Source organism: Chenopodium album, chromosome 2, assembly GCF_948465745.1.
Source record: "Chenopodium album chromosome 2, dcCheAlbu1.1, whole genome shotgun sequence".
Lineage (NCBI taxonomy): Eukaryota > Viridiplantae > Streptophyta > Magnoliopsida > Caryophyllales > Amaranthaceae > Chenopodium > Chenopodium album.
This window is the reverse complement of record NC_137835.1, coordinates 4,314,688-4,333,121: the sequence shown is the minus strand read 5'-3', so window position 1 is coordinate 4,333,121 and position 18,434 is coordinate 4,314,688. Positions and strand designations below refer to the sequence as shown.

The following is an 18,434-nucleotide window of genomic DNA, read 5'->3' as shown; positions in this document are numbered from 1 at the left end:
AAATCAACCCGACTCGTTCCTAACCCAACCCAAATTTAACCCAACCTGTTACAAACCCGACTTGTTATTGTCCTGACCCAAATTTAACCCAACTTGTTATTGACCCGACCCGAATTTTATCATACCTATTACTTACCCAACCCAAAAATTCAACCCGATATGTTACTAGCCCGACTCGAAATTAACACGACTTGTTATTGTCCCGACCTAAATTCAACCCAAATTGTTCCTGACTCGATTTCAAATCACCTTAAATGCAATTTAGACCACCTTATTATTGTTGATCAAAGCATTTTGTCTTGGGAGACCAAGTCGGTCCAGGCTAGGAAAAGAAAGGAGCATCATCCTCAAATTTAAGAGTCAAATTAAATATAGTATATATTTGTTATATGGTCAAAGGAGATAATTATCTTCCTAAATTATAGACTATAGTTCCCAAGTATATTGTAGGGGTGTCCATAATTTGGATAAAAACCGAAATCCAATCCAATCTAAACCGAATTATCAATTCGTATCGGATTCAAACTTTTAAATCGGATCGGATCGGATTGAGATTTTTTGAAAATTCAGATTTTGGATCGGATCGGATTGACCCTTATTGGATCCAATTAAAACCGAAAATCGAAATTTAGATATCAACATATGGACTGTTGTTTGGATTGTCTGTTGTTGTTGCTTCTTTCTTCTTAGGTTGCTGTTGTCTGCTCTCTTTATAAGTTGATGCCTCCTACTACCTTTTGTTGGAATTAGTATTTGAAGTCTTGAACAGAAAGTTGTTGCTGCTGATTTTGAATAAAAATGCTGCTACTTAATTGTAATGAACTCTTAGTGTTGTCTTTTAGTTATACTAGTTATTTTGAACAATTTAATTTGGCTTGATGTTAAACAATTTATGTTAATCATGACTATCGTTTTATATTACCTGTACTAGTTTATTAGACGTTATAAATCAACTTATTTTAATTCAGATTTTCGGATCAGATTCAAAATAACCGAATTTTAATTCGGATTGGATTAGTTGAGCAATTCGGATCGGATCGGATTGAAAAATGAAAACCGAATTATAATTTGGATCGGATTGAATTTGACCTAAATCCAAACCGAAAACCGAATGGACACCCATAGTATATTGCCATATATATTATAGTCAAAGGAAATAATTAGCTTGATAAAAATGATCATTACTACCTCCGTTACATATTATTTGCAACGATTAGACATTTTTCTTCTCTACTTTATGTCAAATCGTTGCAAATAATATGTAACGGAGGTAGTATCTATTTATAGTTTGTTGAATCTGAATATAACCTGCTTTGGAAATGACCAGACCTAATTGTAACCTGCAAATTAGTGACTTGAACATAACCCGACTTGAATGCAAGAATGACCCGACTTGGAAATGACCCAATCTGATTATAACTTGCAAATTATTGACTTGAACCGACCCCGACTTGAACCTGAGAATGACTAGACTTGAAAATGATCCGACCTGATTATAATCCGCAAATTATTGACTTGAATCGAACCCGACTCAAACTCGAGAATGACCCGACCTGATTCTAACCCGCAAATTATTGACTTGAACCAAACCCGACTCGAACCCGAGATTTACCCTAACTCGTATTAACCCGTAAAAACTCAAATTAAACACGACCTATTATTCACCCAACCCAAATGTAACCCGACATGCTATTAACCTGACCCAAACCCGATAAGAAGCATGACCCGACGTGACCCGACTCAAGCATGACCCAACCCAAACCCGACCCGCATAGGCTATGTAATTAATCTAAATTGACCCGACCCGTTTACCCGAATTGACAGCTCTACCTATAACCATTAAATTTTTTGGGCCAATTTATAATTAAGAACAGGCCTTCAAAATCGTTGAGATTGAGACGGCCTTGTCAATCGACCATCACTGTCTGTCTACGCAATTATACCAACAACCAAACCGCCCCACACATTTATTTAAATAAAACTGAAAGTCTGAAAAAGACAGAATATGTTCGATGTCTTTTTCAGTTTATGAATCTCCTCGATTAACAAAGGAAGGATATTTCACGGCAAGATTGTAATTAGATCCTTAAATGTGAATAAAATGATAAAATTAGTTTGGCAGGTAAAGTAATTACATTAGGTTTGTTGATTTATTTCTGTGCATTTTGTAATGCTTTCATTCTTCATTTGCCATGCTTCGAATCTTTTATGTCCTTTGATTTTTAGTTGACAATTAAGCAAAGTAAATACAATTCCGAGGATAATTTGACCAAGTCATTTGATTTTAGTTGATATTATTGGGTAATTAATGTATTATTTGGATTGTTCAACTTCACTAATTGAGAATTTCTTCATGTCAGTAATACCCACTCAAATCACATGTAAATAATCAATTTGAATTACTTCATTGTTTTACGAATTAATCCATACACCAATTATCAATGTCCAATAAATACACTTTCAATTTGGTTAGAGGTTGAGGATATAGATGTGCTGTTTGAAAGAGGTCGGGTTTTCAATAAACGCTTCACCAAAATCTGCACTCCATTGTCTGAAAGGTTGAAGGAGGATAAAGGAATTAAATTTGGTTAGAGGTTCAGGATACAGCATGGGTCTCTGCGACTATGCCTCTAAGGAGACGTGAGGTGTAGAATTTGTTATATACTGTATAAGCAACTACCCAACTAACTCAGATTAGTGTATGCTTTCCAACTTTACCCTTACTTTTATAGGATGATTTTACGAAATTGGACCTTGATAAACATTTATCTAAGAGATAAACTTGAATTTTCTCAAAAGATATTACAATACAAATGCTTTTGGAAAAATGGAATCTAAAAATCCAACCTTTGACCGGTCTGACTATAAAAATCCAACCTTCTATTAATCTCAAAAAATCCAACCTTTGCACCCCACCTTCTTTGACAGATTCATTTGACCTTTAACTTGTTAAACCGGTTAAAAAGTTTTTTTTTTTTTTAATTTCCTTCTCACTCCTCTTCTTTCTCTCTCCTCTCTACACCACCACCACTTCTGCCACCACCTTAGCACCACGAAACCACCCAACACCACCACCACCTTAGCACCACGAAACCACCCAACACCACCATCTAGCACCACAAAACCACCCAACACCACCACCTAGTACCACGACACCACCCACCACCCACCACTACAACCCCAAAACCTAGAACCCACAACCCCAACTGAAATTAAACCCAGACCCCAAAACCCACAACCCAAACTCAAACCCACAACCCCGAAATCGAACCCACAACCCCAAAAACGGGTTAAGGGTATTAGAAAATCGGGGTCGGGTTTAGGGTGGGGAGGGGTGGAAACGGGTCAGGGGTTGTTGGTTTGTGGTCGGCGGGCGGTGGGGAGGTTCGGGGAGGGGTCGGGCTGGTTTGGGAGGGCCGAATAGGGTGTTTGGTGTGGTGGTTAGGGTTTAGATCGTAGGGGGTTTTGGTGGATGGGGAGGTTGCGGCAAGGGGTGGGGGGGGGGGGGGGGGTGGGGGGAGATCGCCGGAATCCGACGACCCCGATGGTGGGGCTGGTTGGGGTGGGGGGAAGTTGTCGGGGAGTGGGGGAGGTGGCTGGGGTGGTGCGGGGGCTGGGGGAGGTGGCTGGTGGTGTTTTTTTTTTTAAATTTTTTTTTGTTTTTTAATGATTTAAAAAAATAATTGACCAATTAACGACTGACACGTGGCACATAACTTACAAAAAACGGTCATCAACAGGTAATGGATCTGTTGGAGAAGGTGGGGGGGCAAAGGTTGGATTTTTTTTGAGATTACTGAAAGGTTGGATTTTTATTGTCAGACCGGCCAAAGGTTGGATTTTTATATTCCATTTTTCCAATGCTTTTAACACAAACCATGATTTTTTTTTTTATAATTTTTTCTTTTTTCACAACAAAAACTAAAATAAGCCAAGTGCAAATGAGTAAATGTAACAAGAAAATCAAAGTTTCTCTCAGAGATAAATTTGTAAATAAATCTACTCTCACAATTTAATTTTTTTGTTCTTTACATTTTTATAAATAATAAAAGTGAAATAGTAAAGTGACACAAATTAAAAATAAATACATAAAGTTTATCTCTTGAGCAATCCAGTATCATGATTTCTCATTTTAGTACTCTCTCCGTCTCTTTATTAAGAGTCTGTATTTCTTTTTGGGAAATTCAAAATTGAGAGCCTATTTTTATTTTAAGGTTAAAAGGTTGGTATTATTAGAGAATATTTTCCCCCTTTTGATGGTTGTCATCACTTTTTTGTACCAATGATTTACTTTTGAAAAATTGAAAACTAATAATTCCACCTTTACCATTTATGCTCAAAACAATCCCACCTTTTCAAAATATGAAAATAATCCCACCTTTTGACCCTTATCTGCAACAACCTAACCACCTTCTTTCTCTCTCCTAACCGCTACAATTTCTCCCACAAACCTCCCTAACATTTGCAGTAGCAACTCGCACACCTCCCCCTTGCCACTCGCCACACTTCGCACCAAAATAACAACACCGAACAACCACCTTTCACCAATTTTTACAACTCAATTTCTGTCAATCCACTGCCCAAATCGCAACCAAATTTTGACCAATGCCGACCACAATAGCAGCCTCTCCCCTATCCCCGACCGGTTTGTGAAATTGATTGTGATGGGGGTTGTTCGTCATCAGGAACTGGGGAAAGGGTTAGCAGTGGAGACTTTGATCTGTTCCTTGGCTCGACGTGAAAGGGGTTAGGGGTGGGGATTAATGTTTACCACCGGGGAAGGGAGTGGGGTTGGCAAGCTAAGGCAAGGTAAAGGCGGCTGGTCCTGGCTGGGGAAAGGGGAGCTTCGGCTGGCCGGGGAGGAAATTGGGGAAGAAGAAAGTTTTTTTTTAAAAAAAAATTCTTTATTTTAAATTTATTAAAAATACCAATTAGAAGGTGACCCGTGGCAAGTCATCTTCTAAAACAGGTTACTAATTTTACAAACCGATTTAGGGAATATTTTGAGAAATTAGGGGTTAAATTAAAGGTAGGATTGTTTTCAGATTTCGAAAAGGTGGAATTGTTTTGAGCAAATGACAAAGGTGGGATTATTAGTTTTCATTTTTCCTTTACTTTTTACATTAATTTCCAACACTTTATCTCTTACTCTCTTCAATTATTCCCAACCATTATTTTTCTCTCTATCACTCTCTAACCCTGCATGCACTTATGTACTTCCACCAACTTTCTTAATTCCTGTGAAAAAACCCAAATAGGCTCATTAATGAAGGGACGGAGGGAGTAATTTACAGATAAGAAAAATTAGAAAATAACACCACAATGCAAATTTCACAAAAAATGGATTATAAAACCACAAAATTTAAAACTTCTATTATATCATATATAATTAAAAAAAAAAAAAAAAAACAAAAACAAACAAACAAAAAAACAAAAAACTTGATTTCAATGTATTTTTGGATTATGGAATCCGTTAATGGGGCTCATTGTGGACAAGTGTCGTCACTCAACAATTTGTTTAACAAAAGATAAATAAAAAAAGGGTTTTTCTAAGCTATACCCCTAAGATATTTGAGTTTTTAAGGTGTACCCATGCTAATTCAAGTTTCTAAGTTGTGCCCTTCAACTCCTTATCAATACTAAAATGTACCCTTATTAGTTGTTTAAAAGTTATTTGAGAGTGTGATTTCATGGCTTCAGTTTTCATTATTATGGTTGCGGTAGCTAAGATTTCTTTCTCCTACCATTTCCTTACCTTTTATCATCTTTCTATTAAATTTATAGTTAACTTTAGGTGACGTGGAAGTCCCAATGGGGGTACCATTCATTAATGGTAGTGAGTTGAGGGGCACAACTTAGAAACTCGAAAAAGCATGGGTACACCTTAGAAACTCGAATACCTTAGGGGTATAGCTTAGAAAAACCCATAAAAAAAACCGTAAACCCTAACCGCTAACCCAACCCAGCCCCACCACCGGAACCACCTGCCCTTGCCGCCAACAGCCCAAAACTGCCAACTATACCACTTTCTCCCTTCCCCCTCTTTGAAAACCACCCTAGCCCTTACAACCACCTCACGCACCGCCACTACAAGAAAATTGTCTTTTTGTAGCGATAATTTTGTAGCGATTGTACATTCGCTATAATATGCAAGTATGTTTGTGAAATAATTAAGGAAATCGTATCATTTTACAATCGGTTTTTCCATATAAAATCGATATGAAAAACATAATAATGCATATCCATACTTGCACATTTATAAAATTGTGAGAAATCGTATAATTTACAATCGCCACTAAATCCCAAAAATCGATACAAAAACCCTTTTCTACACTAGATATATAAATATTGTTTGACAAAGAATACATAAAATATGTCATAGTTTAGTGGTGAAACATTTAATATAAGATTTTGAGATTGCATGTTCGAATCTTGTAAAGATCAAATGTATGGTTTTTTTTTTTTTTTTTTGAAGAAAATGAGTTCAACATTTGTAACGATTATAATTGCTACAATAATCACCACGATTGGATGTAGTTTTTTGTATCGATTATTAAGGCCAACCCCAGCGATATTGAAAACCACTACTGAAGGCTAAGGCAATGGGAGATATTGTATCGAATGACCATTCGTTGGGAAAGCTTTTTGTTGCAATTACAATCGATACTAAAGGTTAAAATAATCGCTACGAAAAGGTTATTTTCTTGTAGTGCACACCAACGATGAAGAAAACGCTAGATCGCGAATTAAATCCTATCCATCGGTTTTATGGGGGAAGTTTCGGGGGTATTCGGTGTTAGGGGAAGGGGTTTTGGTCATTTTCGATGTTAGAGGAGGGGGTTTTGGGCGGTGGAGAGGGGGGGGTTTGATTCTGGCGGTGGATTTCGATTTCTGGGTGAAGGTTGGGGTGGTTTTTGCAGTGGTTGAATGGAATGGATGGTTTCGAGGAGGGGGAAGGGATGGAGTTGCACGGTTTTGACAGTGGTGGTGGGGCTGGTTTTGGGTGGGGCAAGCAGTGCCGACAGCTAGGGTTGGGCTGCCAGCAGTAGGTGGGCTAGTGGTTGGGTTAGGGTTTAAGGGTTTTTTTTACTACCTTTGTTTTATATTATTTGTAAGGATTTGACATAAAGTAGAGAGGAAATAATATGAAACGGAGGTAGGATTTATTTTTTTAAAACTAATACCTAATTGACATTGTCCATAGTGAGCAAAATCCAATTTAATTTTTATGGTGTTAATTTTTCCTTATAAATATGCTAGTATGTAATAGGTTTCCTTTCCACCCTTGAAGCTAAAGTGGAAATCAATCAAAAAAACAAAAAAAGTTTAAAAATGAATTTATTTGTTCAAAGTTGGAGTGATGGAAAGAAGTTGCCTAAAAGCTACATATTTCCACCTGAAAAAAGACCGGGAGAAAATGGAATTGCTCCCAAAAGCAACCAGAGTATTCCTCTCATCGACCTCACCAATGCATTTGCTGATGCTCATCATCCTGCTCGTGCTGATGTCATCCGCCAGATCATCAAGGCTTCTCAAGAACTTGGAGCCTTTCAGGTTAATTTCTTTGCTTTTATCTATATATATATATATCTTATATATGTTTCCTTTAAAAAAACATTTTGCTAATATGAATTGGGTGGCCTTGCAGATTAAAAATCATGGGGTGCCAAGCAAATTACTAAGTGAGGCAAGAAGTGTGATCAAGGAATTCTTCGAGATTCCAGGGGAGTATAAAGAGAAATATATCTCTTACGATAGGAAGGATATATTCAATTTGTATACAAGTAATTATAATTATTTTCAAGAAGACCTTCACTTTTGGAGGGACGTTATAACACAACGATGCTTACCTGTTGAGAAATGCGCCCCTTACTGGCCTGACAAACCTGCTAAATACAGGTACGTAATTTTAATGATCAGATCATGAAACCACCACAATGATACATACTTGTATGTACTGTACTGTACTGTATCGTAGTTAATTTGATCGAATTTTAGGGAGATTGTTGGAGAATTTGCGACGAAAGTAAATCAAGTGGGAAAGGAACTGCCAAAGCTGATTGCGGAGGGACTAGGGCTTGAAGCTGATTACTTTGAAAAGGCAGGAGTTGGTGAAGTTGTTGACATGAATGTGAATCATTACCCTCCATGCCCGGACCCTAAGCTAACTTTAGCCGCCGCTAGGCACAAGGACCGTAGTCTCATAACCATTGTTGTGCAAGGCGATATTCCAGGCCTTCAGTTTTTCAATGATGGAGAATGGATCCCAGCTGATCCTATTCCTGATGTTTTTGTTGTTAACATGGGCAATGTCATGCAGGTATATTACTTATCATTTAATTTACTACCTCCGTTACATATTATTTGCAACGATTACGTCTTACACTTATTTTTTTGTTCTAATTAAGATTGTTAGCAACGGAAAGCTTAAACCCGGTGAACATCAAGTAGTCACAAATAAAAACGTAACACGACAAAGTGCAGCTATTTTCCTAAGTCCGGCGGATGATCATCTATTTGGACCAGCTAAAGGTCTTACTAACGATGACAACCCACCAATTTACAGGGATCTTCAGTATCACGAGCTACTTGCAGCTCACAATCGAGGACGTACATTAAAAATAAGCTCTGACGAAACCGTCAAGTCTTTCCTAATTGAAGCTTGATATAATTAAATACCATTATGTACTGTTCCTTTAAAAATTATATTTCAACCCGGCCACATTTATTTGCTACATTTCATTTCAAATTCCGTCATGTTATAAATCTTACTCTGTATAATAGAGTGTGTTTTACTTAAATAAGGTATAATTCATGGATTGATGTACCAATTTAAATTTAAGATTTATTTAACTAGTGTGTGGCTCGGGTGATATCCCGAATTACTAGTTTGTGCTTCTTTAATTTGATAATTATGTTCGACTATTTATTTAGCTACCGTGTGGTTTGGATGTTCCCTTTTTTTTTTTTTAACCTCATATGTATTTAATATCTAATAATATTGTGAAAATAATTAAATTATATAAATAGCCTCAATTTTGCTTAATAAATGAAAGGATTATATAAATATAATGTTATGTGCAATTTAAAACATTAATAAATTTGGTAGAGATGGTAAATGTATCATCTTTATATATTGAAGGCTTCGGGTTTTAAATCTAGCTCAAAGCATAATTTATATATCTTTGTTCTTTGAGATTATTAAGACTTTGATTGTTATCATTCATTTTATCGGGAGTGGTCAGACTTGGGGCGGTTTGTTCTCTTCGGCTTAATTTTCGTTCAGTTCAACTCCAATTAGTCCAAATCCTAATTTCCTTCTCCCATAAACTATTTATTTCAGTTCAATTCAGTAAATTAGAACATACCCTTATACTATATTCACTCACTTTTAAAAAAAAAAACTATTCAATAATTCAATCATTACAAATTAAATGACTAGCGTAAAATTTCATTAAGAAACGTTTTATTATGGATCACTAATTAATTTAAAGCTGGTTTTCTCTATGAATATTTTTATGTTGTTTTTTAAAAGTATTATACTTAATTCATCGGATAATAATGTTGTTTTTTAAGTTTTTCCTCATAATTATCATGAATAAAGATTAAAGAGCTACTTTATTTAAATTTTAAACCATCTTTAATTATCTTCTTATGACAAAATAGGGTTCGGCTTTACCTTGATTAGGTCAAGGTATTTTTACGGTTAATATTAACATTTAATAAACACACTGCGTTTTAATATATAAGTGTTTCAATTTGATCAAACACGCATGTTGAGACATGACTTAAACCATTAATTTATCTAATCATATATTAATAAAATTTTAGGACCATTGATATTAGGAAATTTTGTGTAGAACTACCCTAAAGATAGGGTCATTTGTGAACAACTACCCAATTTTTTTTTATTTGTTTAGAACTACCCACAAGTTTGAAAATATTTGGGTATCACTACCCATTAACATTTTCCGTCCAATTAAGACGTTATCGGAGCTCATTTTTTTTCACTTTTGCCACCCAATTAACTCTCCCAATTTGTATAAAGGTTTTAATCTACTTTAATTAACCTAATTAGGGTTTTAATCATAATTCATTTTAGGGTTCATGAGTATATATTATTTGGGGATTTTAATTTCTAAGGTTTGGAGGTTTAATTGAATTGGGGTTTTTGCTTATTTTAGTATTAATTGGCTATTGTAATTGAAAAAAGTGAAAAATTGGACCAAAATAACGTTTTAATTGGACGAAAAACGTCAGTGGGTAGTGCTACCCAAACTTTTCCAAACTTGCGGGTAGTTTTAAACAAATTAAAAAAAAAAATGGGTAGTTGTTCACAAATGACCCTATCTTTAGGGTAGTTCTATACAAAATTTCCTTGATATTATGAAAGTATACGTTATAACGAATCCAACAATGTATTATACAATAACATTTGTTTTTTTATATATTAGTAAATTAATCAAGTCAAACCCATTATGTGAATAATAGTGAAAAAAAGTCAAAGTGTAACACTTATTAAAACACGAAAGGAGTATATTAATAATCATGCACTTGCACATACGAAGTATAAGAAGCACTTCTTCCGTTCTTATAAGATTACAACAAGGATGAAATTATACGCATCCCAAAGCACATTTTATATGCTAAATATCTATAATTGTGTAAGAGTAAAAATTATAAAAAGTTGATATTAGTGAAAGTATTTTATGAGACGAATCCAACAACATCCCACATGATTTTATTTTGCTTAACGTATAAATCATATCAATATCAATATCAATATGTATTATTAAAACTCATGGCAAGACATGATCTTTTGCCATGTGTCACCAATTTTTCCATTTGGCATATGATGTGTCGCCAAATCATACCATAGCATTAATTATTGAAAAACTCCATACATTTACTTCACGTATCAATGTTAAGTTTAATTGATAAATTTTTCATATGCATGACAATTTCCCTTAATAATAAATTTTGTAAGAAATTAAACATTACTCCATTTTTATTTTGTGCATTAACTCATAAAATTGTACCATAGAGTAAAAGATTTTTGTGCATTATGGAGTAGTAGATATTTTGACATCAAATTTATAAAGATTTGATTTATCATATTTTTATGATTTTAATGTAAAAAATTATTCTTATAATCAAACCAGCTCATACAAGCAACAAACTACTGAAGCTATCCTATTTAATAAATAAAAATTTTACAAATTTTTTTTTAAAAAAAAAACACCACTTAAACTCTCAATGACAAACAAGCCAAAATATATATAGTACTATTAAAGTAATAAGTTTATAATGACTCGGGACATCGCCCGGGCCAATAACTAGTTATATAGTCAAACAAGAGTGATGATACTGATGAATAATGCAAAAATTCTATTATTACAGTATTAATAGAGCAGAGGAAATATATAATTTTATGAATATTAATTAGCTAGCGTATCTATCCACTGCGTGCGTACATCAAACTACTCAACTAACTAAATAACTCGAGAGAGTGTACACGCGTATGTACTAATAACCATTTTATTAGTTTAAAATACAAGTAACATTTTATTATTGGTTAATATCGGTTTAGTAAGACCACATATATAAAATTTACAACAGTTGCACAAGATATTTTGCATTTAGGTTACGTATAACGTACATGCAATAATCTACAACCATAGTGTCGTAGATTTTATCAAACTTGGCTCTCAGGTTGGGTAAGCTGATGCACACTACTTCCCTCACCACCACCCTCTCGTAAGCCTAAACCACCTTTACCCGTCGTATTAACCTCACTCTTGACGTGAACATCCTCGTGTACACGTACATCGTCCTCCACCGATACCAACACCTTCTTCGGCCCGCAACAGCCGGGCACGATCATTTCCTGCACTTTCAAATGCTCATCCACATCTATATCCTTCCTCTCATGAACACTTTTCCTTCTATTCCTTTGCTTTTTGATGAAGCACCAAATGCTTACGAATAGGGCTCCTAGTAAGAAGAGACAACTACATGAGATGATCACGACGAATATGATGACTGTTGGGTGGTGGGGGTTCGGAGAGGGTGGTGGTGGGATGATTGGGGTGGGCGGCGGGGGTGGATTAGGGTGTGGATGAAAGGGTGGTGGCGGTGAGAAATGAGGGAAGTCGAAGTCATTTGTGGAGCCAAAAACCATTTTAGATGATTTTTTTGTTATTGGGAATTATATATATAGTAGTTGATATATACAAAATGATTGATGAGATTGGATTGAATTTGGATTGAATTTGGATAATGGATGAAAGATGGTAAGTTTGAATGAACTATTTATATAGTATACCTTCTATGTTCATAATTTATATTTGTGCATGCTTCTAAGCATTTGATAACTTAGCACATTTACTAAGACATGAAAATTGCATTTGAAAACACTTCTATATAATTTTGAACCAAAGTCACTCCATTATTATTTGCACTCTTTTTTCCTAGTAAATAACTAAATACAAGCACTTCGTATGAGTAATAATAAGCCACATAAGGTGGTTAAACTATTAAAATATCTTAAATATCTCCCTCCGTCTTCTTTTGTTTACTCCATCCCACAAATCTACTTTATTACAGTAAGAAATAACGTTAAGAGAAAGATAGTGGGTGGTCCCAAGTCAATATTTGTGAGTAATAACCAATTAATCATAGCCCAAAATAGAATGTGACAATCAATAAGGGATATTCATTTATGGCAAATGGAGCAAACAAAAGAGACAGAGGGGGTACTATTTAAGAAACTTTGGGGAATAATGTAATTAATTATATTATTAGGCCATGTTCTCTTCACCTTAATTTTGCTGAACTGAAATTATTTTTACTGAACTGAAATTATTTTTGCTGAACTGAAATTATTTTTACTGATTTTCTATTATAATTCTTCTTTAAGAAAATTGAATTTCACTTAACTGAAATTAATTTTACTGAACTGAAATTATTTTTATTTAATATTATTTTTTTAAGGTGAATAAAACAGGGCCTTAATTTCAAGTTTCAACACTTTATCAGTTTCTTGTACTACTACATACTCTACCAGTAACATTCTCACTACTACATTTTTTATCTATTGCAACCCCAAAATCCGTTGTATTAGGCATCCAATGCCGTTGCATTAGGCCTAATGCCACGGCCATATACCGTGACATCTGCTGGCGTTGCAATAGGTCTAATACCACGGCACATGACACCTAATGCCACGGCATCATTGATCCGTTGCGTTAGATCAATACCTGATGCAACGGCAATATTATTGTCGTGGCAATAGCTATAATACCTAATGCCACGATTTCCGATACCTAATGCCACGGTTCATATACCCTAATGCCACGGTGCATATACCTAATGCCAATAATAATAATAATAATAATAATAATAATAATAATAATAATAATAATAATAATAATAATAATAATAATAATAATAATAATAATAATAATAATAATAATAATAATAATAATAATTATTATTATTATTATTATTATTATTATTATTATTATTATTATTATTATTATTATTATTATTATTATTACACATGAATCTATATAAATGTATCAAAATAAAGGAAATTTTCATTGAAATTTAAAAATTAAGAGTATATTTATACAATTTCGCAATAAGAAAAATTTAGTTACATATTCAAATATCACTTAAAACTACATGTTTATTCTTCAAAAAATGATTTTGACATTGTTAGAAAAACTAAATTACAAATTCAAAAATCTTCAACTACGCCCAAAATTCTTCTAGCGGGCTCTCCACCTATGTTTACATCAGAGAAGAAACGCACTACTTTTTCCTGCTTAAACATGATCAAAATGTAACAAGATCTAACAACTAGATCAGCATGAAGGTAAATGAATATTTGCAAATAACCCGATCTGCATTAATACAAGAAGATAGTGCATGTCAGTATATCTCATACCTATTCAATACAATAAAAAGCAGAGAGGGAAGTAGGTTTGAGTAGTGAGATAGATGACTAAACAAGCCTAGAAGATAGAAATGAGGTCCTAGATCGATCACAATAATCTTCTTGTGGTTCTTTTGTGACTTAATTGATGCTTATAACACAACAATACATATATAGTAGAAAATCAACCTTGATTTCAACCTCTATACAACAAAATTGCAAAATCTTAAATATAAAAAACTCCATCCTCTTTACAAATTAATTCCAACTACAGAAAGAGAAAAAAGACAATCAAAGACTTACATCATAAGCCTTAGAAAGCACAACTTGAATTTAACTTCAATTTCCTTGATTGTGGTGTTTTTCACTCTAATTTCCTTCCTCTGAGGAGATAATAGATGAGCTTGGGCCCCGAGTGAACCCACTCTTTGACTTGTGATTTGATGTTGTTAGCTTCCTCCTCCGAGCTTTTCATCACATGGATTATACAATATCCTCCAAGCTGCTAAACAGCTTCTTAAATTACTATCATACAATTGACCATTGTATTTTTATAAACAATCAACTCAATAAAAATAGACACTTCAGGAGTTAAACTTGGCTTACTTTAATAAACAACCACTACAATTATGATGAAATTGGAAAAGAATTATAAATGCAGACAAGAAACACCATAAGAAGATAAGGCAAACACACCTACTCTAAACAATTGAAAACTAACTTCCAAGCAAAAGCTAAGCGTTATGTATTCTACTTCATACACACATATAACAAAAACAAGTTCAAATCTCTCACAAAGACAAAATCAATCTCATTTAATATACTTTCATGGCTAGATATATAGTTAGCCTAGATAGCTAAAAATAAAAAGTTATACTGAGTGTATTTCTCTAAGCCCAACAGTGAAGATACAACAAAAACATGTCAATTGACTTTTAATGAATAAAAGATATCCTAGCTTAGATACTTTCAAACAACTACTAAACAGACACATCACAAGCCAAAAATAAGCAAAGCCATGCTAAGTTTATCAAAACCAGTCAAGCAATAAAAAAGAATAAACAAAATTATGTAATAACAACAAAAGCTTGATTGTTAATATGCTTTGAGTTCCATGATCCAGATTTTACCAAGAATTGTTATTCATTAGCTACTTTTGCGGCGTGTTATTCATTAGTCAAATTGTTATTTGACTATGTGATTAAGATTGTAATATAGTTGTTCATGAACATGTACTTTGATTATCAAAATACATGTTCTGGACCATCTATGAAGCCCTGGGAAGATGTTGAGAAATGTTCAAATAGCATTTTATTGACTATAAAAATACAGTTTTTATTATTAGATTATTTTTTTGATAAAAGTCTTCCACTAATTATCTAATTATACATTTAAACCATCAGATTTTTGTTTAAGTTAACCACAAATTATGAGAAATATTTATGAGATTACTGTATATAAACGACTTCAATCTAGTCAACATAAACTATCACTATAATTTACATGTATAATTTACTAGTAACTACCACTTATAACATGTATAATGACTTTAACCTAGGTTTTAGCTTGAAGCAAAATACACAAACTAGATGCTTAATCTTTCTAAACTAATGCCAATTTGAGTATTTATAGCTGATAGATACTCCATGAATTAAGCAAAAATGACCACTTTTTGATCCAATGGTAATTTTATATAACTCTACTTTTTATTTTTTGTCACCTTTTCCCTCTTCCCAATTTCAACAAGATACAAAAGAATTTTCAATTTTCAAGCCCATATATCTTAATTGGGAGCAATAGATCGAGTTCTTTCTTAAGGAATTTAATTTTACCTACAAAATTGAATTACTGCAACTTGAATGAAAAACGCAAATAAATTTCAAAATGAAGTATGAATTCTCAAAAAACAACATTTCAAAGCATACCTTCAAGGAATCAGCCACAACGCCTAAAATTCAAGACAAAAAATTGCACTGACAGATTAACTCTCACTGCTGAAAATTACAGCTCTCAGCTCTGCTAGGTGTCGGCCACCGCTGACTGAAACAACCACCGCCTCTAGCCATTAAACACCACGTCTTCAATAGATCGAGCATCTACTTAGTCTTTTTATCTCAAAGAATTTTCCTCAAATTTTTATGTGCTCTTTCTCCCAGATTTTTTTGTGAAATTCTCCTCTATAGGTTTTTCTTTCTAAAAAGAGGGAATTGGGGACTTTGGGGGAAATGCAGAGATTGCGCCATTGCGGACAAAGAAGGCTAAATTGTTTTTTTTTTTTTTTTTTGTCTTTAATTGGAAACCGTACACGTGTAATTGGTTTCAAATTTTGGGCAAAAAGTAGAGGGAATTAATGAAATTTTGAGCGCCATTACTCCATCATTCCTATACCGTCGCATTAGCTTCATTCGCCGTTATGATAGTTAGGCTATTGCAACAGCTCTAAATAGTCGTTTCAATAGCTCTACCTCTTATAGTTCTAAAGAAGTGTGTGTCGCATTAGCTTAGCTATTGTGACGGTAGTAAATTGTACCGTTGCATTAGCCTTTTTCCGTTCGTTGCATTTGGTAAAAAATGTAGTAGTGTTCATTATTGATTTCCGTTAACTTATCACATTTACATCTCCTTTTCACATATTTAATTGTCCGTTAACCAAACCTATCACCAAAAAAATGTTATTTTCACGTTTGGTCATATACTCATATACAATACACCCGTGGTTTCAAAAAAATATATATATACAATACACTCGTTACAAATGATTATACTACCTCCGTTAACGGTTATTTGCAACATTTGCCATTTTGGGAAGCTACCTATTATGTGCAACAAATTTTTTTCTTTCCAAATTTAGTAACTTTTTGTCAACAAAATGACCATATTACCCTTACTTAAACAACTTAGACATCTAATTAAATTAGGAAAATTTGTAAATATTAAGTCAACTTTTTGACTGTCCGCTTTTATTATGTCAACCTTTTGATTATTTCTAAACACGTCAACCTTGTATTAACATTAATTTTCATTATGTTTTTTTTACCGGTAACCGGATAACCAGGTAAATCCTTTGTAATTTCTTATTTTGAGATGAAAAATTGATTTTCCGGTCTCCTTGTCTCCATTGTTCCTTTCATCTTCATACTTTTAACTCCATTAAACATATTGATTTCTTCCTCTTACTCTAAAACCCACGGCCCAACCTCCACCATTGTTTACTCTTTACCACAGATGCTCACACTTCACACTAGCAGACCCAAAACCACATGTCGCACCGTCACCACACAACCACCTACTGACCTAAATTCACCTCTTTTCTCATCATCTTCTTCTTCGAATCACATGCACTTGAATATTGTAAATTGAATTAATAGGTTTTGTTTTTTTTAAGGGATGGTAGAATATTAAACAACAAATTGTGGCTTCATTTTAGCCTAAAATTGAAATAAGAAAAATAAGGAAGAAGAAGATCAAATGGAAAAGAAAAGGTAAGAATGAGGATTAAATTGAACTTATCAAGTTATCATTGTAAATAGTTGTGGAATAAGTATTGGGGAAAAAAAATTCAATTTTTTGTTACCTTCATCTAATAGTCTACATAAGCATTTAACCTACTTTCACAAAAAAAAAAAAAAAAGCATTTAACCTGTTTTTATAGGTCATTTTTAATTTTAACGTAATTAAAATTAATGTGTTTATAAGGTTGACGTGTTCAAAGTTAATCAAAAGGTTGACATAATAAAAGCGGATGGCCAAAAGGTTGACTTAATATTTACAAATTTATTAACTTGATTTAACTTTTTACCTAACAATCTGATTATTGTAATCATTTTGCATTTTCACCAAAAATTATTCAGCTTCATCATCTCCTTCACCCTTCTTCAATTTCATCAGAATCATTCATCCCTCACCCTTCTTCAATTTCATCAAAATCATTCATCTTCATCATCTTCCCCATTATCTTTCTCTCTCCTCTTTCATCATCCACTTCCTCTTCCTTTCCATAATTAATCTAATATCTACATCTTTATCCTTTCAACATTAACTTTCTCTCTCCTCCTTCAACCACTTTTCATGAATTGAAGAAGGACACTCAATTCAGATCTGGAAAAATGGTCTCGATTTTACGGGTTTGGAATCTGGGTTTGTGGGGTGGCGTGAGTTTGTGGGGGTGGGTCTTCGTGGTGGGTGGGTCTGGTTTCTTTCGTGGAGGTGGTCGCATGTAGGTTTCGGTTTAATTGGGTTTCGTGGTGGTTCAGTTAGTGGTGGTTTAATTAGTGGTGGTGGTTCCATCTTACTCCTTCATCTTCCCCATCTTCTATCTAGATCGCGTGTCGGGGGTCTAGGTGGTGTTCTGGGTTTCGTGGGTGTTGCTGATTGTCTAGGTGGTGTTGGGTTTTGTGGTGGTGGTTGAGATTAATTCAATTTGTGGTGGTGGTGGTTGGGATTAATTCAATTCGTGGGGGGAGTTTTCGGTGGTGGTGGTTTCGGTCGGTTTGTT

General features: G+C 34.1%; 1 protein-coding gene across 1 annotated transcript; it reads left to right on the top strand.

Moving 5' to 3' along the window:
* The first annotated feature begins 7,292 nt into the window (after positions 1–7,292).
* Positions 7,293–8,821, top strand: LOC145580178 (2'-deoxymugineic-acid 2'-dioxygenase-like). Its single transcript, XM_081637573.1, has 4 exons — positions 7,293–7,554; positions 7,649–7,899; positions 7,999–8,320; positions 8,409–8,821. The coding sequence occupies exons 1-4, from the start codon at positions 7,333–7,335 to the stop codon at positions 8,664–8,666; spliced, it is 1,053 nt and encodes a 350-aa protein (XP_081493699.1). The 5' UTR covers positions 7,293–7,332; the 3' UTR covers positions 8,667–8,821.
* Positions 8,822–18,434: the final 9,613 nt, after the last annotated feature.